The sequence below is a fragment of the Rana temporaria genome, chromosome 3 (genome assembly GCF_905171775.1).
Source record: "Rana temporaria chromosome 3, aRanTem1.1, whole genome shotgun sequence".
NCBI classification, from domain to species: domain Eukaryota; kingdom Metazoa; phylum Chordata; class Amphibia; order Anura; family Ranidae; genus Rana; species Rana temporaria.
Window position 1 is genome coordinate 156,309,692 of NC_053491.1, and position 22,799 is coordinate 156,332,490.

At 44.4% G+C, this 22,799-nt stretch overlaps 1 protein-coding gene across 2 annotated transcripts in view; it reads left to right on the forward strand.

Moving 5' to 3' along the window:
- ZNF800 (zinc finger protein 800) overlaps positions 1 to 22,799 on the forward strand; it is a 97,813-nt gene that overhangs the window by 22,241 nt on the left and 52,773 nt on the right. Inside the window, exons 2-3 of one of the 2 annotated variants that reach the window (XM_040343689.1) lie at positions 6,499 to 6,596; positions 6,753 to 6,864. In XM_040343689.1, the coding sequence (XP_040199623.1) occupies positions 6,546 to 6,596; positions 6,753 to 6,864 (163 nt within the window). In that variant the 5' untranslated portion in view covers positions 6,499 to 6,545. The remainder of the gene's footprint in view (positions 1 to 6,498; positions 6,597 to 6,752; positions 6,865 to 22,799) is intronic. The other variant, XM_040343690.1, reaches the window with a different exon arrangement.

Consider the following 22,799-nt stretch of genomic DNA (forward strand, 5'->3'; position numbering starts at 1 on the left):
AGGAGCTTTTGTCTATTTGTATGGACAGGTGTGCATATTATAATACACACTATATGTAAATATTGGAGTCAGTATCTGGGTCCTTCCCCACATGCTGGTGGTGGCAGCAGGTGTTGGCACCTGGGATTCCCACAGAGTTTTTATTGTTAGTCCTGGACACAGTTTGTGCCAGGGTGGGGGTGGACTGCGGGCGGGCGGTAAAAGAGTGCCCCCTTCCCCCGTTATCCCCTGGGGAATGCTCTGTTATGGAGCCATGGACTAGGTACCTAGTTTAAAAAAAAAAAAGGCAGAATAAGGCATTTATGGGTGCGCTTTTTACTGCTGCAAGGGACTCTCCTAAGCTGCATAGTGCAGCTGGGTTTCCGCCGAGGGCTCGGTCTTTTTTGGATCACACAAATCAGACCGCTGTGTAGGTTTTTTCCTTCTGTGCCCTTCTTTGATAATTTCTGAGATGCGGAATGAGAAAAGCCACTGAGGGCTTTTGTAGTCCCTCACCGCCGGGCGGGAACCCCCGCTTGTATGGAACTGACTGATAGAAGATCTGAAGTACTGACCCGTTCCATGTTTACCATGCTGGGGTCTGGCTTGCGGCCTATTGTGGCCACTACACTGGGGTCTCAGTGGTCGCTGGCGCTATTTTTTGGGAGGTTTTTCAATTACATTGAAAATTCCCATTGGCGCCCATTTTGTCGTAGCCACGCTATGGCGCAGCTTACATTGTGCTGGCCATTTTCCTGTGGCCGCGTTCTGAACGCTCGGCGGCCATCTTGGAGTAGTCCTGACCCCTAGTGCTGTATACAACTCACAGAGTGAGCATTTTGCACCAGACAGTGGAGGAGCACCGACTCTCTCCTGAGGTTATTAGCCTAGTGGACCAGCTGGTCCAGGGCCTCATATAGGTCTGTGATGCTTCATTGAATGCTGCGCCCTTGTTATCCAGGGCGTCTGTTTCAGAATGGTTTTATGCACACGGTGGTGTAGTGCTTAACTCCATTACTTGGCAGCAAAAGAGTCATTGGTTCGAATCTGCACACTGACGCCAATCTGCCTGGAGCTTGCATTGTCGCTCCCTGTGTCTGCGTGGGTTTCCACCGGGTACTCCCGTTTCCTCCAAAGATATGTGTGCATACACCTACATAATATACATACACACTATGTGTGTGTGTATTATTTAGGGGCAACCCTCCCAGGCCGTCAAAGGCCCAGCTGGGGGACTAATCTGTCCCTGGGTGCATAAGCCGATCACGCCGGCACCCAAATCCTGCCAATGTATATAGCCTTCCCTCCCTGTCTCTAGGTGGGAGGGGCGGCTTGCAGGTTCACAATTCAGTGAAACCTCCCTGCTCTCCGACTAGTGGGTCTGCGAGGTGGTCTCTTCGGAGTACTAGATAGGGTTTCCTCCTATCCACAGAACAAAGTTCTGTCCTTGTGTCTTCCCCTCCCGGCCCGTCGGTCTGCCTTGGGCAGTGTGGGATTTGCTAAGCTGCAAGGTAATTTTACCTTTCCTGCAGGACGAGAGTTTTGGGGTTTTCTATGGGCCTCAGGCCCTAAATACCTTTGAACGTCGGGTAGTTCCGCATGGAATCCATTTGTTCGGTGGTAGCTGCGCTTCATCCGGGGGATGTCCTGACGTCCTCGGACATCAGGGACGCATACATGCATGTCCCGTTTTGCACATGTCAGTGTTTTTTTCTGTGCTTCGTGATGAGAGAAGGGTCTCTGTCAGCCTGTGGCCCTCCCTTTTGATCTGGCGTCAGCACCATGGGTTTTCAGCTAGGAGCTCGCACTTATTTGAATTTTGTTGGGACAGCGAGGCTTTTCCTCATTCGCTACTTTGACGAGCTTCTGTCTCCGACCTAGTGGATGGGTTATTCCCATTCAGACCCTCCGAAGATTCGGGTGGATGTTAAACGTTTAGGCCAGAAAGTGTAGCTCAGTGGCAGCAAGCCTGCCCTCCAGGGTTCAAATTATGGGCATGCTAGGTTCCGACTCAGCGTTGGAGTATCTAGTGTTGATCCAGACTCCTCGGTGGCAAAGGTCCTTCTTCCCCTGGAGAAATTGCAGACTCTTCAGTCTGCGGAGAAGGTATTGGCATCACGCAATCGGTCTTCTCTCCGGGCGCCTGCTGGTTCGGGGTCTGTGGGTAGCCTCCTTCAAGGTGGTACTGTATGCCCAGTTCCACACCCTGGTTTTCCAGTGGAACTACTGTCCAGGTGGTAAAAATCTCTTGTCTCTGAAATCATTAGATTCCTGTGCGCCACCTAGTCAGTCTCTCTGAGTTGGTGACAGAGTTTCCCGACTCTTTGGTCCGGGAAGTTGTTCCTTCCTTCCAGTGGTCGGTGTTTACGACGCATGCCAGCTCACGGGTTGTGAACCTGGAGGTTCACAAAACTGGGGGGTCCAGTCGGCCCTGAGTCGCTAGACTTGCGTGGACCTATGACCACACCTCCTTGAATGTGTCTGGTCTCGGTAGCTACCCAGGGTCGGGCCTGGCTAGTGCCTGGTGGGAGACCGCCTGGGAATACCAGGTGCTGTCTACTGTTCATTGTCCTACTATTTTAGGCGATCAGGCTATGCTTCTCCTTGTGGTCGACCGATCTGGTTTCAGCCGGACAACGCCACGGCCGTGGCTTCAGTCTACCATCAGGTATGCCGGCAGGCGGACTACTGGAGTCGCCAGATGCTGGACCAGGGTGACTGGTCTTTGTGCTTGGGGTGTTTCGGCTCCCTTGCAGGAGGTGAGCCTCACATGGCATGGATCTCCTGGCAGCTTGTCTCCGCCGCAAGGGTGTCAGTTAGTGGCCAGGTCTAGTGATCTTGTACAGACGCGTCAGTCGCGCTGGTGGCCCTGTGTTGTCTGTATCGGTGATTTTTTGCCATTCCTCCATGGTAGTTGCTTCCTCGGCCGCTCCACAGAGTGGATGCTGAGGAGATCCCGATGATTCTAATCGCTCCAGATTAATCTCGGCGTCCTTGGTACGCTGATATCGGGCGCCTGGTAGCGGAGGCACCCTGGCGATTGCCAGGGCAGGAGGTTCCTGTCTCAAGGTCCCATACTTCCTCCTGTTGTACAGTCACTGACTTGCTTAACATGGTTATTGGAAGCCAGACTTTAGGTGACCAGGGTCTGTCTGACTCGGTCATCTCAACAGGGCACCGTAGTCTTCTTCCGGAGGATCTACCGTCGCACCTCTCTTGGTGCGAAGGGATGGAGTGACGTCCACGGGCGTACTCTCGGTGTCCAGGGTCCTGCTGTTTTTAAAGCTTGGATTGGATCTAAAAATTGCTTAAAGCACCGTTTGGGGGCAGATTTCAGCCTTGGCTGTGTTCTTTTAGTGGCCTTTTTGCGGCCTGTTCCCTGGTGGGTCCCCTTTTTTTTGTGTGCAAGGGGTTTGTCATATACTTTCCCCTCTTGGCCCATCTCTTCCCCCATGAGTTTTGACTCTGGTGCTCTCGGTTCTTCAGGAACCTTCCTTTTGGAAACATCAGAGAGATTTTCTCTTGACACTATCTCAGAAGGTGGCCCCTTTAGTGGCCTTTACCTCTGTTAGAGGGGTTTCTGAGTTGGCGGTCTTGTCTTGCAAGCCGCCATGCTTGATCCCCCATAAGGATTAGGTGATGGTGCGCCCGCGACCTTCCCTTCTTCCGAAGGAGGTTTCGGCCTTTCATACTTTAGGCGTGGTACGCGCTTTGCGGGTATACCAGCCTACTACGGCTCCATTTCGGAGCTTCTGACTCTCTTTTGTGTCGGTGTCTGGTCCACAAAAGGGCCTGGCGGTCTCGTCGACCACCATTTCTCGGTGGATCGGGCAGGCCGTCATACAGGCCTATGCTCCTAAGGGCGGGCCCCCCTTTCCGGTCACGGCACTTTCGACCAGGGCAATTGGTGCTTCCTGGGTTTTTTTTTTTTTTTTTTTTTCGACATCATGCGTCGGTCTCGCAGGTGTGCGAGGCGGCGATTTGCTCGTCCGTTCACGCCTTTTCCAGAATTTACATGGTTGCTGTGAGTGCATCTTATGATGTTTTTTTCAGCCGCTAGTTTTTGTCGGCGGCTGTTTAAAGTTGCACCTCCTCCGTTGAGGAGCTCTGCTTGTTTTGGGGTGAAGTTAAAATTGTTTTTACTGATATATTTCCCACCCCTTGTTTTTTGACACTGCTTGGGGACGTCCCACTTGTCAAGATTTAAGGAGCTGTGTCCGTCCATGGACGATAAGAGAAAATAGGATTTTTTGTACTCACCGTAAAATCCTTTTCTCTGAAGTCCATGGACGGACACAGCTCCCACCCCTCCTTTTTAGGTTTGTACTGCTTGTTACGAACTGAGGCTGCAAGCTGCAGTGAGGAGGGTTATGTCTGGAGGGACCGCCCCCTGGGCGGGGCTGTTCAACTCTGTTAATGTAACATGTATTTAACTATTTAACATGTTTCTGCCTAGTCCTCTCCTGTAAACAGGGAACATAACCCACTTGTCAAGATTTAAGGAGCTGTGTCCGTCCATGGACTTCAGAGAAAAGGATTTTACGGTGAGTACAAAAAATCCTATTTTTCTGCCTGCCTATAAACTATAAAAGCCATAGTGTGCATGGACACATTTGCTAACATGGAGGGGAGTTTCCAGACAGTAAAAATGAAAGCTCAAAGGCCTGTTGGAGAACCATTTAGGGTTTAAGCTGCTTTTACAGGCATTTGAGCTTTTATCTGGCAAGAAGCTTGTGCTTTTTCGCTTTGAGTATAAGTGTTTTTTTTTTCACAAACCCACCCCCTTCACCCACTGGGTGAAGACATGCTGACAGGTTACACACACATGCACACGGCAGTGTTCAAGGTGTGGATGGGGGTTTGAATTGCTAGGATTCTTCTTGAATGTGAATGAGATTTTATTTATTTAGCCTTTGGCCCTGTTCAAACTTTGTATCTGATGTGACACAATTCTGCACTTGATTTCAGATTGCACTAAAATCGCAGCAAAGCCCCTAGAGCAGTGATGGCGAACCTTGGTACCCCAGATGTTTTGGAACTACATTTTGCATGATGCTTGGGCACTCTGCAGTGTAGTTGAGCATTATAGGAAATGTAGTTCCAAAACATCTGGGATGCCGAGGTTCGCCATCGCTGCCCTAGAAAATAAAATGGCGGTGGTTGCAATATTTTATGTCACACTGCTTTGTGCAGCAGTCTTTCAAACGCAATTTTTGGGGGGGAGGGGGGGGGAAATACACTTCAATGATCAACAGCCACCAAAAACTCCATAAGGACAACCCTGATCACAAATGCATGCTCAGCAGCTTACAGAGCAAACCTCTGCAGTGTAGGCATTGACATATTAAATCTCCTGTCAATTGGCAAAATGTATCCCCTGCTTTCCTGCCCCACACCCTTGATTCTATCAAGGAGCCCCCTTTTTAGGAAGGTACAATTTTTACATGGGACTCTTTTGGGGGCTCCATGCGTAAGACGGAACTGTATGTTGTAGTGCGTATGTTGGAGTTTGTCCTTTTTGTAGTAGGAATGCTTTAAATGAGCTTTACCTTAATATGACAATTGTACTTCATTTTTATTTTATTTTTTATATGCACATTTCAAGATTTAACCACTTGCCGCCCGCCCTATTGCAAAATGACGGTGGCAAAGTGGTTTCAATATCATGCGTGGACGTCATATGACGTCCTCAGGATATTGAGCCGCTGCGTGCTCCCGGGGGAGCGCATTGCGGCGACCGTTGTTGACAGGGGTCAGTCTGACACCCCGCAACACCAATCTAGTCTCCGTCAGAGACTCTTTACCATGTGATCAGCTGATTACAATGTAAACAAGAGCAGCCGTGATCGGCTTTTCCTCACTCGCGTCTGTCAGATGCGGGTAGAGGAGAGCCGATCGGCTGCTCCTCTGACGGGGCGTTTGTGCTGATCGATTATCAGCGCAGCCCCCCCGAGGATACCCGCCCTAGACCACCAGGCATCACTGATTGGCAGGCCACCAGTACAAAATATTACAGTACATCCGTGCTTCCCATCTCTGCCCAACCATGAAGGATAAAACGTACTTATTTACAAAGTTTTGTAACGGAAACAAAAAAAAGCATTTGTTTTTCTACATTTTTGGTCTTTTTTATTTTTTTTTATTTTTTTTTGCAGAAAATAAAAATCCCAGAGGCGATCAAATGCCACCAAAAGAAAGCTATATTTGTGGGAACAAAATTATAAAAATTTAGTTTGGGTACAGTGTAGCAGGACCGCGTAATTGTCATTCAAAATGCAACAGCGCTGAAAGCTGAAAATTGGTCTGGGCAGGAAGGTGTATAAGTACCCAGTATGGAAGTGGTTAAAGTAATCGTACGAAAAACCCAAATGGTGTGTTTTCTATTCTTTAACTAAAAATCTTCTCTGGCAGAAATCTTGCTGCAACCCAAGTTACAATGGAACATCTTTTTGCAATCATTTTATAATAAGCCTCACATTTCTTCTTGCTTACTGCATAAAATATACTTTTCTCTTACAGTCTGTCGCAGCAAGTTTAATAATTCTCCCTTTGCCTTAAATTAAACCATGGGAAAAAATAACATTACTTCTCAGAAGATGCACTATTTGCGCAGAAAGGTATTCCACAAATTTATCCTTGTTTAACTGCATCCTTGCATGTTACTTGAAAAACGCATGTGTATTTGAGTTGTGCATTGTGCTGTGTTGGCAAAATTAAAAAAAAAAAAAAAAAGATTGCTTTATAGTTTCTAATGTAATGTTTTAATTTTACAGCAGAGCAGAAATGCAATGGATACAGAAGAAACTAGATTATCTCCTCAAAAAGTGACAGTGAGGGATAAGTATTGCCAGACTGATCATCGCCACCATGGCTGCTGTAATCAAGGTACCCTTTTTAATGTATGCATGCAATGATTTCATTAATTTGTAGAGTACTTTCACATGCCTGCCAAAAGACTGTGTGGTGTAATCTTGGCTCTCTGTTTTTGTGAGGGGGAGTTTGTTTTTAAAAACGTAGTTCCCCCCTCTTCTGATATTACCATTTTAAATAGAACCTAGTTGCATATGTGTGGATAATTTTATCACAAATTGGTAAAGTTAGAAATAAAGCTTAAAGGATCACTAAAGGAAAATATTTTTTTATCTAAATAGCTTCCTTTACCTTACTGCAGTACTGGTTTCATGTCCTCATTGTTCGTTTTTGCTTTGAAGTAGCTGTAATCTGCTCTGATCTCCACACTTCCTACTTGTCTGGCTCATTATGAAAAATCTCATGGCAGCTTCTCACTGTGGTCCAAGCTGTGTGTCTAAAACTCATCAGAACCAATCAGATTCATTTTAAAAACAAAACACTGCCCTGGATTTGTTTGTTTTTGTTCTGTGTCTCTCTCTCTACTTCACAGAAACATGAAACCAGTTTTAAAGTGAAAGTGAAACTAGAGGCACATTATATGATTGATTTGTATCTGTTTTTAATCATTTTTAAAAGGAATTGGGTAACCTTTATGTCTATACCCTGTAAACAGTCATTTCAGCAAAAAAAATTTTTTCCTTTAGTGACCCTTTAAGTTTCACAAGAAAATTATCTTTTTTTTTTGTTGTATGACCTGAAGCTGTGTCTTGGCTTATCAAGTGTTAATCATATTTGATGATATTGCTTGATTTTATTAGAGTGCAGAAAATGCAGGCTTTAAGATTTTTAGCATTTCCACTCCAAGTAGTTGATGTGTTATTTTAATCAGAGGACTTGTTTGATAGCCCATGGATTATACGCAGGCTACCTTGGTTGTAGACTTTTGTATGGCTCTACTCACTCTGTGAGACTCCTTGTTGGTGTCTTTAGGTGATGTACCAGCTCTATGCTCCTGAAGTATTTTGACTTCTAAACAATTTCCTTTTTTTTTTTTTTGTCAAGATGCTTATTACCCTGAGCCATTTGGCAGATTCCGAATCCGTACTCTTTGGTCTGTATATAGACCCAGCTGTGTGGTTCTGGCCTGTAATGTTCACTTTAGCCAGCGGATCCTGAATTAGGCGCTCATCTTGACACAAAGTGAAACTTGTGTAGTTGGCAGGCTGACTAACATTTCTATGGTTCCCAAAGATCCTTAGGACCCCCTCAGGGGATTATGCCCACTGTGACAGATGAAGCCTGGGCCTGTAGTAGGTCCAGCGTCATGGATGAGCGAAGTTTTCCTGTGTCATGACACCGTTCCTGGCATTTATTTAGATAAACTGGGCAGCTCACTGCAGTTTTGTAGGCAGAACAATTCACTTTGATGTGGTGTCCCATTATACTGATTTCTAAAATCTTTTCTCAGCAGGAGCAATTATAATTTTCTAGATATTACTCATATCTAGACTTCAGCACGCCTTCTGAAAGAAGCATTCCTGCCCAACTTTTGTGCCAAAAATGTAGACAATGCACTCCTGCTGCCATCTACTGCGAGACAGGAACACAGTTTCCCGGTTTTTTAGAGGCTCCTGTACCTGACATGCAAAACCCCATCCAGTTGACTGCTGTTTTGCGATTACCCCACTGGTGATAGCTTCACTTGGCAATGGTGGATCCCAGGTGCATGACAGCTGGGATAAAAGGGTCAATTAACATGTACAGGCAGCTTATAGTAAATTCAAAACACTGTTTTGGGCCACATCGGTCCCCTTTTCTTGGGGCAATATCTTATGACACCACTCCCCTGCTCTGACTCTAGCACTGTTTTTGGCATGCAGCCTTTCTGACAAAAGTAGTTTTACTTATGTGTGAGTTCTTGGAAAACTTACATTCATTTTTCCTAGAACCTTTGGTTTCCAGAGGCCAGAAACTCTACACCCCCTGTATTCCCCCTCCCCCACCCTGTTCAGAAATCTCATTGGAACCTTCTCCTTTTTTATGGAGGAACATTTTGGCGACCCTGAGATAAGAAAATACTTTGTTGCATACCAAAAACTTTATCAAGATACGCTTTCATGCAACTGTCCTAGAAGGAGGATGACTTTGGAGAGAGATGGTCCTCCCCCCTACAGGTAATATAAGCACAGAAGTTAAACACTCCCCTCCCAATACTGCCCTTCAGTTCTGCACTCATGCAGGCCCATGCACAGCAACTCTTTTTGTTGTGCTTTTTATTTATTTTTTGATTACCCTTTCATTCCTAGGAGGTGCAAGGGAATGCCTCTCCATACCTTTCTAGTGTCAACAGACGAGGTGACTTTATACCAAGAGTGGGGAGAGGATAGGGGAGGATCTTTCCACAGAGCTTTATGCTACATCCTTCCTTCCCAATTTTATGATCTTCTTTTCTCCTTATCCCCTACCTTTCCTGCTGAGGCTTACAGAGGGGGTGAGGGGATCCATCTGGGGAGCTCTGGTGGGTAGGTGAGGTGCCTTTACAGGGGCCCCTTGGAAAACACTGGTAGTATGTGAGGAGTCGCGCATGCCTACTGGGGTCCAAATGGTCTACTGGCGGAATGGGATGGACCACCCTTCCTTTGGTCCTCAGAGGTGCGCTGTTGGTGATGTCACTGGGGGCTGCCTTCCACTTCTTAAGGATGTTGTATTGCAGTCATTTTCTCCAGGTCCGACCTATCCCTCCAGGGTGGGAGAACCCAGCAAAGGTGGCAACTCTAGACACAAGCCTTTCTACGGTAAGACCTGGGGTAAGTCTGGAGTGTATAATAGGTCCAGCCCCTTAAGGATGTGTACTTCCACGTTATTGGAGATAGACATGTATGCAGCCCTCAAAATTTCCACTCGCCTGGTCGCATTTGGCGAGTAGATTAAAGCTGGGGGCGAGTGATGACAGGGCTGCATGACCAACAGTCCAATCTGTGCCTACACTTAGACCCCCCCTGCGATTGGCGGCCGAAGAGGAAAGACCGAGCAGTACACAAGTGCTCTCCTTACAATTCATGGGACATGACCTCTCTGAGCCTGCCCCCCGACCAATGTAGCTGGAGACTGAGAGCAGGAAGTAATGAGTGCACTGTGCAGGCAGGGGGGCGGGTGCAGTGCTACGATCTACATGAGTGAGGTGGAGGATTTCGATGATTATCACTCCGGCTGTCCCAGGTAGGCAGTGCTCACTGAACGTTGCCCAGACAAGAGAGGGGCAGCCTTCCAGTTTGTGCAGTTTTCTTCTCCTTGTGCTCTATGTAAGTGTTCAGCCTGAGCACTGCGAGCAGACTGGTCTCAATGTGTGCTGTGCGGTTTCAGTGTGCGCTGTGGATCTTGGCGCTGGATTGTACTCTTCCCCCCCGGTTCTAGTGCCCTGTCCCTCTGGTCTTTTCCCCCAGTGCCCTGTCCCTCTGGTCTTTTCCCCCAGTGCCCTGTCCCATTTTGTTAAAGTTGTAGATGCTAATATTTAATTGTGTAACTTGATTCTGCATAAAACATTCAACCGTGTCATTCCATGAGACAATCTATAAAGGCATGTTTAGGGGTGCAATTTGGTGCGGGGGATTGTATGGATTAGGTGGGGCAACTGGTGGCGAGTAACTCTTGAGGCCTGGCTAGTAGCTCAGGGCTTGAAATTTGAGCCCTGATGTATGTATCAAAAGAGGCCTAGATATTGTGCAAGGTGAGGGGATAACCCATGTGGTCAGGCAAGACTGCTAGTCCTAGTGGTAGGGTATCCGCATTGCTTAGCCAGCACTAGCCCTACCAGCTATGTTCAGGGGCAGGGTGACTCCCAATCTCTACACCTTGTGAGTATTGGAGGCCTTCCTTTTATTCAGTGAGACCATTTTTATATAAAAAAGTGTGCTGGATTGAGAAGAGGTCCCAGGTAGGAATAGAAGAATTGGGAGGGGGGGCTAGTGACCACTCCCAAACTGTCCAAATCCCCCCCCAAGGAGTCAAAACTCTCCACTTAACACCTGGAACTGGGAGCCATCTGATTTATCTCTACAACACTGGACATCCTTACTGCAAAGTCACCCAGTCATGGTAGAGTTGGATAGTGCCACATTCCTGCTCTCAAAAGAAAACCTAATTGCAATACAAGTGCGAGCTGGCCATCTGCATCAAAGCGATCCCTCTCTGGCTATTACATACACGCTATCTTGCAGATTGCCAACCTCTTATTTGCCGCAATGGCATATTCTTAAAGTGGTAAACTTCGGTACACAAATCCTCCAGCAATTGTAAGGCCACAAAGCTAAATATTTTCTTGCATGCCTCAATACTAGTTATCCCCATAGCATGTGGGTGTTTTTTTTTTTTTTTTCCCCTCCTGCTTTTGTTTCTTGTGTTCTGGCCGAAGCCAATGCCATATTTGCAGTGGCTTCCAATTCCATGTGGTGCTATGCATTAATAGTAATGGGTCCAAACTCTTGCAGGATGCTTGTGTAATGCCATGGGGCACTATGACCGAGGTACGTCCTACTTATAAGTCATTTCACAATGCTTTACATTGCACAGAGTAGGGTCAAGAGACACTACAACCACTTTAGGAGCATGGACAGTTAGTGCCAATATGGGACAGACACCGCACTGAATGTGAGCTACAGACCCTGATCCAGCAATGCATGTCCACAATGGGAGAGAGCACAAAGTTAAGTGAGTGAACAGCACCAATAGGTTAACCAAGCAGGTAACCAAGCATTTAAAAAAAAAATAAAAAATTGCCAAAATTAAACAAATACAGTGGGGAAAATAATAACTTAATCCCCTGCATATTTTGTAAGTTTGCCCACTTACTAAGAAGTGAAGAGTCTATAAAATTGTTATAGGTATTTGTTAAATGATCGAGACAGAATATCAACCAAAAATACAGGGGAAAAAAAAGAACCTGATGCAAATATTTTACTCACTGAACTGCAACTCAATTTATAAAACAAGTATTTGATCCCCCTACTAACCAACTATAATTGTGGCTACAGTATGTGCTTGTGTGGTACATAGATTAGTCCAATTTAGAAAGGTGCCCCTGACAACTCATGTGTTATAAAAAAAAAAAAAAAAATGTCCACAGGTTATCTTTCATTCTAACATCACTATCATGGGCAAGACCAAAGGGCTGTCAATGGATGTCGGAGAAAAGATTGTAGACCTACACAAGGCTGGAATGGGCTACAAGACCATCTTCAAGAAGCTTGAAGGAGACCACTTTTGGAGTGATTATTCTCAAATGGAAGAAATACAAAATAACCATCAACCTCGTTCTGGAACCCCATGCAAGATTTCGCCCCGTTGGGTAAATATGATCATGAGAAAGTGAGGGATGATCGCAGAACTACACGGGAGGAGCTTGTGAATGATCTCAAGGCAGTTGGGCCCACAGTCACCAGACAAACCTTTGGTAACACAATACGCTGCCATGGATTGAAATTCTGCAGTGCCCGCAAGGTTCTCCTCAAGCATGCACATGTACAGGTCTGTCTGAAGCTTGCCAAAGGACAACTAAATGATTCAAAGAAGGATTGTGAGAAAGTGTTGTGGTCAGATGAGATCAAAATTTAGGGCTTTGGCATTACTTTGACTCACCGTGTTTGGAGGAAGAAACGCTGACTAACCCCAAGAACACCAATTCTACAGTCAAGCATGGAGGTCGAAACATGAGTTGACGCTGTTTCTGGTAAAGGTACAGGCCAACATTGCCACATTGAGGGACCAATGGACAGGGCCATGTATTGTAAATTCTTGGTTCAGAACCTTCTTCCCTCAGCCAGAACACCGAATATGGGTAGTGGATGGGTCTTTCAGCATGGACATGACCCAAAGCAACAAAGGAGTAGCTCAAGAAGAGGCACATTAAGGTCATGAAGTGATCCAGACGTTGATCCTATAGAAAATTTATGGAGGTAGCTGAAACTTCGAGTTGCTAAGCGACCGCCAAGAAACCATGGCGCCCTCCCAGCACAGAGACCAGGGTCTCACCAAGAGCCCCATTTTAATGATCAGGAATCGGCGCGTCTGATTCTGTGTCACCTGATCGCTGTGAAAAGCCCACCCATGTGTCTTCTGTCTCTGTGAATGGACTAGACAGATGCAGTACATCTTTCTCTGTCCTCGCAGAGAGAAAAAAATTATAAAAAAATACTTGGATCAAGGCTTGATCTACGTCTGCCCCATGGTTAGTGTTTGGGTCAATGTCGGTAATTCCTCTTCTAAGTTGCAAAATTTGGCCATTAAGACTTGTTTACGCTTAAGCATGGGTTAAACATGGAACTCTGTTTGCCTATATTATAATTTTTTTTTTTTTTTTTTTTTTTTTTTTAACCTCCTGGGCGGTGTTCCCGAGTCTGACTCGGGGTGAGATTTTTGGGCTAGGATCGGTAACCCCGAGTCAGACTCGGGCTCGCCTCGCTGGATGTACAGGGAGTTTTACTTACCTTGTCCCTGGATCCAGCGATGCCACCGCGCTGTGTGAGCGAGCAGGTCCTCGCTCGATTCACACAGTGCCTCCGTGTGACGCCGATCTCCGTTCCCTGCGACGTTACGACGCACGGGGACGGAGAACGGCGCCAAATTCAAAAAAGTAAACAAACACTATACATACAGTATACTGTAATCTTATAGATTACAGTACTGTATGTAAAAAAAACACACCCCCCTTGTCCCTAGTGGTCTGTCCTGTGTCATGCATGTCATTTTGTATAATAAAAACGTTTCTTTCTCCCTGCAAACTGTAGATTGTCCATAGCAACCAAAAGTGTCCCTTTATGTCAAAAATAGTTTTAGATCAGCTAAAAACCAGCGATAATAAATTATAATCACTTGCAGAATTGTGCGATAGCGATTTGTAGGGAAATTCGTCATAAAAAAAAAAAAATAATGACAGCAACAATTCTGCAACTGAGCAAATTTCAGTGATTTTGATTTGATTACATTATTGAATATTTTTTATTATAATTATATTATTATTTGTTATAATTATTTATAATTATTTATTATATTATTTATAATTTTGTTTTTAAAAAAATGTCATACCCGGGATGCCTATTAGAAGCTTGTTTGGTCAGATTTAAGTGAGTTATTTCTAAAAATGACAGACCTACAATATAAAACGCCAAATTTCCTTGCAAATAATGGTACCGCTTTCAGCATGTTTTTTCTGAAAGAATCATACCGCCAGGGAGGTTAATATATTGAGCTAGCGTCTCCCCGCAAGGATGTAGTCCCAAGGGAGGGGGTGAGCATGCCGACTAACCCCCAGCTAGAACGGCTCGGATGATCGGGGGCAAGCTGAGAAGCAGGAAGTGAGAAATTCAAAGGGAAAGGCAAGTGAACCAACAATCCACCAGCTTAACCCCCTGAGCGATATTCCCGAGTCTGGCGCGGGGTGGAATTTCAGCACCAAAAGCGATAACCCCGAGCCAGACTCGGGATCACTCGCAGTGTGATCGAGCTGTGTCCTCGCTCGATTCATAATGCCCGTGTGCCACCGAGCTCCGTTCCCTGCGACGTTGCGACGCACGGGGGCGGAGATCGGCGCCAAATTCAAAAAAGTAAATGCACACAATACATACAGTAATCTTATAGATTACAGTACTGTATGAAATACACACCCCTTTGTCCCTAGTGGTCTGCCCAGTGTCCTACATGCACTTTTTTTTATAGTTTCTGCCTGGAAACTTGAGATTGTCCATAGCAACCAAAAAGTGTCCCTTTACATCAAAAGTGGTTTTAGACCAGTTAGAAAACAGTGATTAATAAATTGGAATCACTTGCAGAATTAAGCGATAGTGATTTGTGGGGAAATTTGTCAACAAACAAAAGTAATGACAGCGACAATTCTGTAAGGCCCCATTTACACGAGGCAGATCTCTGCTGAGCTGGCAGATGACAAGCTCTTCTCTGCTCACTCAGCGGGGAGGGGCTTGTGCAGCGGCGCTGATTCCTATGGAGCGATCTGATGAAAACTGACAGCATGTCCGTTTTCATCAGATCTCATCCGATCCGCCATGGATGGATATGGACGTATCGCCATGTGTCTGATTTTGGCGGATCGGATCAGGTCGGATGTCAGCGAACATGTCTCCGCTGACATCCGACGCTCCATAGGACTGCATTGAGCGGCCGTTCAGGTCCGCTGTCAACTGACAGGCGGACCTGAACGGTCCGTCTGTGTGAATGGGGCCTAACTGAGCAAATTTCAGTTTTTTTTTTTTTTTTTTTTATTATAATTACATTATTTGTTTATAGTTATTATATTTATGATTTTTGTTTTTCAAACTTTATCATACCCGGGATGTCTACTAGACTCTTGTTTGGACAGATTTAAGTGTGTTATTCCTAGGAATTGCAGACCTACAATATAAAACGCCAAATTTCCATGCAAAATAATGGTGCTGTTTCAGCACCTAATATCTGAAAGAATCATACCGCCAGGGAGGTTAAAGGAACCCATTTATAAAATAAAATGAACCTTTACAACCCCTTTAAATTCTGACCCCCTCCCTCTAATTATTCTGTTTAAAAAACAGCAGTGTAAATACCCAATGGCTGTATATTTGGGTGACATGACGGCTTTGGGAATTCACAGCTGTTGTGGCATGTATCTTTGCACAGGGTAGCGAGAGCTTACCACACTGATTAAAATTGGTATTTACACAGTTCTGTTCTCTGCAGGATAGGTAGAAGGAGGGAGGCAGCATTTTTAAGATGCGTTGTTCTTGGCCATTACTGTCACTTTACATACAGGGGTTGTTGTTTTTTTTTTTTTTTTTTTTCTCCCCATATTGCCGTATCAATCAGTCACTATAGTTGCTGTGCATTAAAAAGGAATATATTCCGAATTAAAGAACAAATAAGTAAATACTGTACCTTTCCAAAAAGACAGGGGACTTTAACCACTTCCCACCCGGTGAATAGTAAATTGACGTCCGGGAAGTGGTTCTGTAATCCTGACTGGACGTCTATTGACGTCCTGTAGGATTACATGCCGGCACGCGCGGCGATCGGTGATGCGGGGTGTCAGTCTGACACCCTGCATCTCCGATCTCTGTAAAGAGCCTCTGGCGGAGGCTCTTTACCACGTGATCAGCTGATCACTATATAAACAGGAAGAGCAGTTGATCGGCTCTTCCTCACTCGCGTCTGACAGACGCGAGTAGAGGGGAGCTGATCGGCGGCTCTTCTGACGGGGGGTTCGCGCTGATTATCAGCGCAGCCCCTCCTCGGATGCCCACACTGGACCACCAGGGAAGCCCACACTGGACCACCAGGGAAGGGGGCAATAACAAAAAAAATAGATGACTGGCAACATGGGCACTGACCGGCCATAATATGGGATTAAAAGTGATGCCCAGCAGTGCCCACCTATCAGTGCCCATCAGTGTCACCGATGAGTGCTTATCAGTGCCACCCATCGGTGCCCATCAGTGCTGCCATATCAGTGCCCGTAATCAAAGAAAAAAACATGCTTATTTTTAGTCGTAGCACAAAAAAAAAAAAAATCGCAGAGGTGATCAACTACCACCAAAATAAAGCTCTATTTGTGGGAACAAAATGATAAAAAAAATTGTTTGGGTACAGTGTAGCATGACCACGCAATTGTCATTCAAAATGTGACAACGCTGAAAGCTAAAAATTGGCTTGGGCAGGAAGGTGCGTAAGTGCCTGGTATGGAAGTGGTTAAAATGCATGACTTAATGTAATCTTTGTTTTTATGACAGTCACCACATAAAAAATACATAGAAGATCAAAACTTGTACAAATGCATAAATTAGATGTTAACATTTCCAGTTTGTCTGTGGTGACGCATTTAGCAGTCAAGAACTGTTTTATCAGGTGTGCCGCTGAAGCATCTGAAAGGTTAAACATTTTGACAGTACAAGAAAAGTATGTGTATCATTTTTTTATTTAGTTTTTAATTAAAGTATATAGTGTCACTATACAAATCACAGGGCTTACCACAGCATTTGTCACCTATATAGTATCAGCTGACTTTCCAAGGGATGCCACAACCAGGGTCTAAACGCCATACCTCAAAAAAAAAACGAAAGGGTTGGAGGGTGGGACACTGGACCACTCACAGGGCAGACACAGGCCACAGCCAAGCTGCAAGAAACAACCATGACATTCCTCTCGCTGTCAAAGAAACAGATTGAAGACCACGTTTGACCACCATAGGATCTGGATAGGAGCTGCAGGTGATTAATGCTGAGCCACTTCTAAAGAAAGAAACGATGTTCCGAGCATGTTTGACCCTTTTAGGGTCTATAAAGAAAGTGAGCTGCGATTTGAATCTGGTGAAGGGAGCACAAATCGGATTGGAATCTGTTGTGAGGCACATCTTTTACAGCGAAGTGTGGTGTGCACTGTTTAACAGGAAGACTTCTTCATATTTGTATATTTCTATATGGACTTTCCACGAATTTGTGTATAATAATCACATATGACTGGCACTTTTACTTATTGACACTTTTTTTTTTTTTGGCACAAATGGTATATTGGTCATAAGCAGCGCTTTAACATATCTTGAGCATTCCTCTCTGTGTATTTTATGCACAATCTAAACAATATCTAAGGGAGGAGGCCCAGCCACATATACATATGCACATACTCTTGCACACAAGCATGACCCCTCAAACCATCCTGCCTCCAAACTAGGGTTGTCCCGATACCACTTTTTTAAGACCGAGTATAAGTATGGATACCTTTTTTCAAGTACTCGCCGATACCGAATACCGATACTTTTTTTTTTTTTAATCTCATGTGACAGTGGCACACGTGTCAGTATTTTTTTTTCTTATCTTTAACAATTTGTTTTTAATTTTTTACAAATTTTTTTTAAGGGCGGTGTCAGTGTTTTTTTTTTTTTTCTTGATTTTTTTTTATTTTCTACAATGTTTTTTATTCTTTATTTTTTTATTTATTTTTTCAGCCCTGTTGGGGGCTTTGGTGAGATATCAGGGGTCTTAACAGACCTCTGACATCTCCCCTCTGAGGCAGAGAAAGGGACTAGGGACACATGTTCCCCAGTCCCTTTCTCAGCAGCATCAGCTGCGCTAAAAATGAAAGAAGACGGCGTCTTCTCTTCATTCATAAACTGAAACAATGTTTCAGTTGCGTGAATGGACAGTCAGTGATTACTGACTCTGTCCATTCGGAGCAGTAAGGAGCCGGATTTACCGGCTCCTACTCCGCTCTCCATCCTGACATTTCCAGGGGGTGGCGGAGGAGCACGGAAGGGGAGAGAAACATGGAGGGAGGGAGACTGCAGCAACACGGAGGGGGGCTGGAGGAAGGACACGGGACAGTCAGCGGTGATCGTGTGTGGGGGAGTTACAAGCACCGATCACCGCTGATTTTAAAACGGCTGAAAGCCGCTCAGGGGGGGGAGGGGTGTAGAGAGAAGCAGAGAAATTAATTTTAAATCTATACAGCGGTTATCGGTGCTTGTAACTTTTCCACGCACTGATCACCGCCGACAGTACAAGTATCGGGTGAAGCATTTGCCCGAGTACAAGTACTCGGGCAAATGCTTGGTATCGGTCCCAATACCGATACTAGTATTGGGACAACCCTACTCCAAACCAGTCACCACCCCTAGCAAATCTATTACACACACACTCTTCTGGAAGTGTTTTTTTTTATATATGGAACTCCTGGGGATGACCTCCCAGAAATGTAATAGTGTTCATTGGCAAAGACAGCAAGAAAGTATTTACCACTTTCTTTGACAGGAAGAGCTTACTTTGGGAACTTGCCACAGGGTTATTTTAGGGGTGCATGTAGGGGGCTTACTTGTCCAAGTCTTCTTCCTGGGAGTGTACTGAATACTCATTCTAAAAATGGTAATTACTTGACTTGTGTGTTTTTTTTCAGGTACAGTACTTTTTTTTTTTTTTTTTTTTTGTCAATTCACGCAGTGCTTTACATATGTGTTTTATACATTCACTCATTGCCCTTAAGGAGCTTACAATCGAAGGTCCCTAACAGTGCTGTGGAGTAGGAGGAGATTTTGGGTACCTGGAGTCGGAGTTGGCAAACAATGCTCCGACTCCTACTAAATTTAGATTGGAATTAAAAAAGCAAGTTTAAATTTCCCTATTCACAAAGTTATAATTAATGACTTCTCTACTGTAAGAATAAAGACCAATGCATGCAGTGCCTCACGTAACCGCAAAACGAACTCGTTAAGTGACCGTGAAGAAGCATGCTTTTCATGTGCTTCACTATATGGCACGCAACGCACAATTAGGAGCGGCAATACTTATACTTTCTATAGTGTTGTGTTCTGCTGTTACAGGGAACGCAGCGCCCATGGGTAACTTAGCCTCTCACTGATAAGGGATTAAGTAAATGTAAATGTTTTTTTGCAGGACTAGAGACACTTGTATAAGTGAAGGGAATGGAGGGTCAATAGTTCAAGACTGAAGCTGTAAACCATTGGAAAAACTGCTGTCATTCAGCTAAGGCTATAAAAACTCCTGTGGTAATGACATGTATGTTGCCTTTCTTTCCTTCAAGGAATGTATAAAATACATTTGCATATTAATACAGAGGAGTCGGAGTCTAAGTACAAAAAACTGAGGAGTCGGAACATTTATCTACCGACTCCACAGCCCTGGTCTCTAACTCGCATTAATGCATACTGGGGCCAATTTAGACACAAGCCAATTAATCTACCAGCATGCAAAATCCAAATGGACAGAAGAAGATTTTCTCCGCTCCAGGTGAGCCCTATAGACAATCAGGGACGGTCGGATTACCAAGGTGCTGGCAATGCACGTAGCAGTAGCAATAGGAGGAAGGAGATGGACAGCCGCACTCCGAAATAACTTTTCAAAAAAGTTGTCTTTTATTTTTCTTGCTAGTGCTTAATCATGGCTAATGATTATGAGCCATGATTAAGCACTAGCAAGAGTGCGAAACTAGTCGGCTGTCCTGGTTTATGGTTGTGGTGATTATGCATGTTCCTGCTTGAAAAATAAAAGACAACTTTTTTGAAAAGTTATTTCGTAGTGCGGCTGTCCATCTCCTTCCTCCTATTGCTAATCTACCAGCATATCTTTGGAGAGTGCAAGAAAACTGGAGTAACCAGAGGAAATTTACACATGTGCAGGGAGAACATTCAAACTCTATGCTGGTAGTGCTGTGGCTGGGATTTTTTTAACCCATGGCTTGAAACACTATGCAAATTAACCCTGATTTTTTCCAAAACTTTTTTTTATATTCAGTTTTGGAAAGGGAGGGTTTTGAAATGTAGTCTGTGTCCTAGAAAAAAATATTCCTCCTCACTTTTTCTGTTCTATGCAATGTATATTACTTGTACAGACAATGAGGGGCAGTTTCCTTATTGGGAGATACAGGCAGCAGAACAGTCTTAACCAATGTTTTAAACCTTTTTCACTTGACTAGTAGTTTTTTTTATTGTAGTCTTCTATTAGATACTTTCACCTCACTTACCTGTTCTGTCTGACCCATAGACCTGAAGTAGAATTATCCCAAACGGTAGCATAAGGTCTCTTGCACATGGCCACCAAGGGGACTACAGCATGCAAGAACCTACAGAACCTGTTGAAAATCATCCATTGGGATGGGCTGTGTGTACAGCTGACCATAGAACACAATAAAAGGATGCAGCTCAACACAGATATACAAAAGTACTGGCATAAATATGTATATGGCTGTACAACATTCTGGAGGTTATTTACGAAAGGCAAGTCCACTTTGCACTACAAGTGCACTTTCAAGTGCAGTCGCTGTAAATCTGAGGGGTAGATCTGAAGTCTAGCTATCTGTGGTTTGGTTTCAACAGAACCCCTAATTTTCCTCTTCTTGATTAGAGTTTGAACACTGCTGATTAGCATTCTCGATTCCTTGGATATTTATTAATTCCTTTCCTGTTATACAGTTCAACTACCTTTTCCCGCAGAACCCTTTGACAATTATTTTGCTTTCCCCATGACTCAGAATCGTCGGTGCAGCACTGGATGAAAGATGCAAGGGTCTATCAGGAGTCCAGAACCTCATTGACCTTTACACACACACACACACACACACACACACATCACAGGGGAGGATGGTTACCTTTTTTAATAGCCATTCAAACCCCTTTTGTGTTAACGTGTGTGCATGTTATCGGGCCAAAAATGTAAACTTTTGATCAACGTCCGTTTTGGGTAGTTTCTGTTGAGATTTATGATTTAAAAAGTAAACACAGTTGATAGTAATAAATGGCTTCATCCAAACACTAACCATGAGTGAAAATGTTTTTGTGTTATTCATATTCTCTGAAAACTGGCCAAGAAATCATAAACTGTGTGTGTGTGTGTGTGTGTGTGTGTGTGTGTGTGTGTGTGTGTATGTATGTATATATGTATGTATATATGTATATATATATATGTATATATATATATATATATATATATATATATATATATATATATATATTGCTTGGAATAAAAATCATGATTCTCGCGGTGTAACATCTTTTACATGATACAAAAAAAAATTGGCTATCTTTACTGTTTTTTTTTTTTTTATTCATTGAAGTGTATTTTTCCCCCCAATAAATTGCGTTTGAAAGCCCGCTGTGCAAATACAGTGATATAAAATGTTGCAACAACTGCCATTTTATTCTCTACGGTCTCTGCTAAAAAATGATTTAATACCTCGGATTGCTAGTATCGCGGTTAACGAGCGTTGTCTCACAAAACAAGCGGTATTCAAGCCTCTCGGTTGTGCAGTACCGCATTTGGCCAGGGGTGCAGGAGGGCGCTGGTGACACTCGGAGCCGCTCGGAAACACTCTGCTCCCGAGTGTCTCAGAGTGCATCTGAGTGGTCTCCGAGTGTTTCCGGCGCCCCCCCCCCCACACCTCTGGCCACATGCGCGATACTGTATATAATAGATGTCACTGTGTTATTTTTTTTTTCCAAAATTATTTTTTAAGTTTTTTCCAAGACGATACAATAAATATGACATAAAAAACAACATACAGACTAACAACATACATGGTCTCAGTAAGTACCTCTTACACTAAGAAGAAAAAAGAGAAGGAGACATCTTCTACCAATACTACTCCTGGATTTCTCCCTCCCATTTTGCCCACAGGACTAATTTTCCCTTTATATTTTCTATGGGAGACTTCAAGGGACAGGGCCATACTACCCATGATGGAGGGCAGACAAAGGGGGAGGGGGGGTAAGAGAGAGGAAAAAAAAGGGAAGTTGTGAAAAGACTGAAAAAATTATTCTGGGGGGAGTTAATTCCCCTTTTTATGTACTTAAGTGTGAGGGGGGAAAAAAAGGGAGAAAGTCGTAAAAAAGTGAAAAGACAGAAAAAATTATTCTGGGGGGAATTAATTCCCCTTGTTGTGTTTATACTAAGTGTGAGAGAAGAAGAGAGAAAAAAAAAAAAAGAAAGTCGTGAAAAAGACAGAAAAAATTATTCTGGGGGGAGTTGATTCCCCTTGTGTAAATACTTAAACCGGGGGTTCACCCTTAGAGGGCACTTTTCCCCCTTAGATTCCTGCTCGTTATTACTAGGGGAATCGGCTATTTATTTTAAAATATGTGCAGTACTTACCCGTTTACGAGACGCATCCTCTCCGTCGCTTCCGGGTATGGGCTTCGGGAATGGGCGTTCCTTCTTGATTGACAGGTTTCCGAGAGGCTTCCGACGGTCGCATCCATCGCGTCACGATTTTCCGAAAGAAGCCGAACGTCGGTGCGCAGGCGCAGTATAGAGCCGCACCGACGTTCGGCTTCTTTCGGCTACGAGTGACGCGATGGATGCGACCGTCGGAAGCCTCTCGGAAGAATGTCAATCAAGAAGGAACGCCCGCTCCCGAAGACCCATACCCGGAAGCGACGGAAGAAGATGCAGCTCGAAAACGGGTAAGTACTGCACATATTTTAATATAAA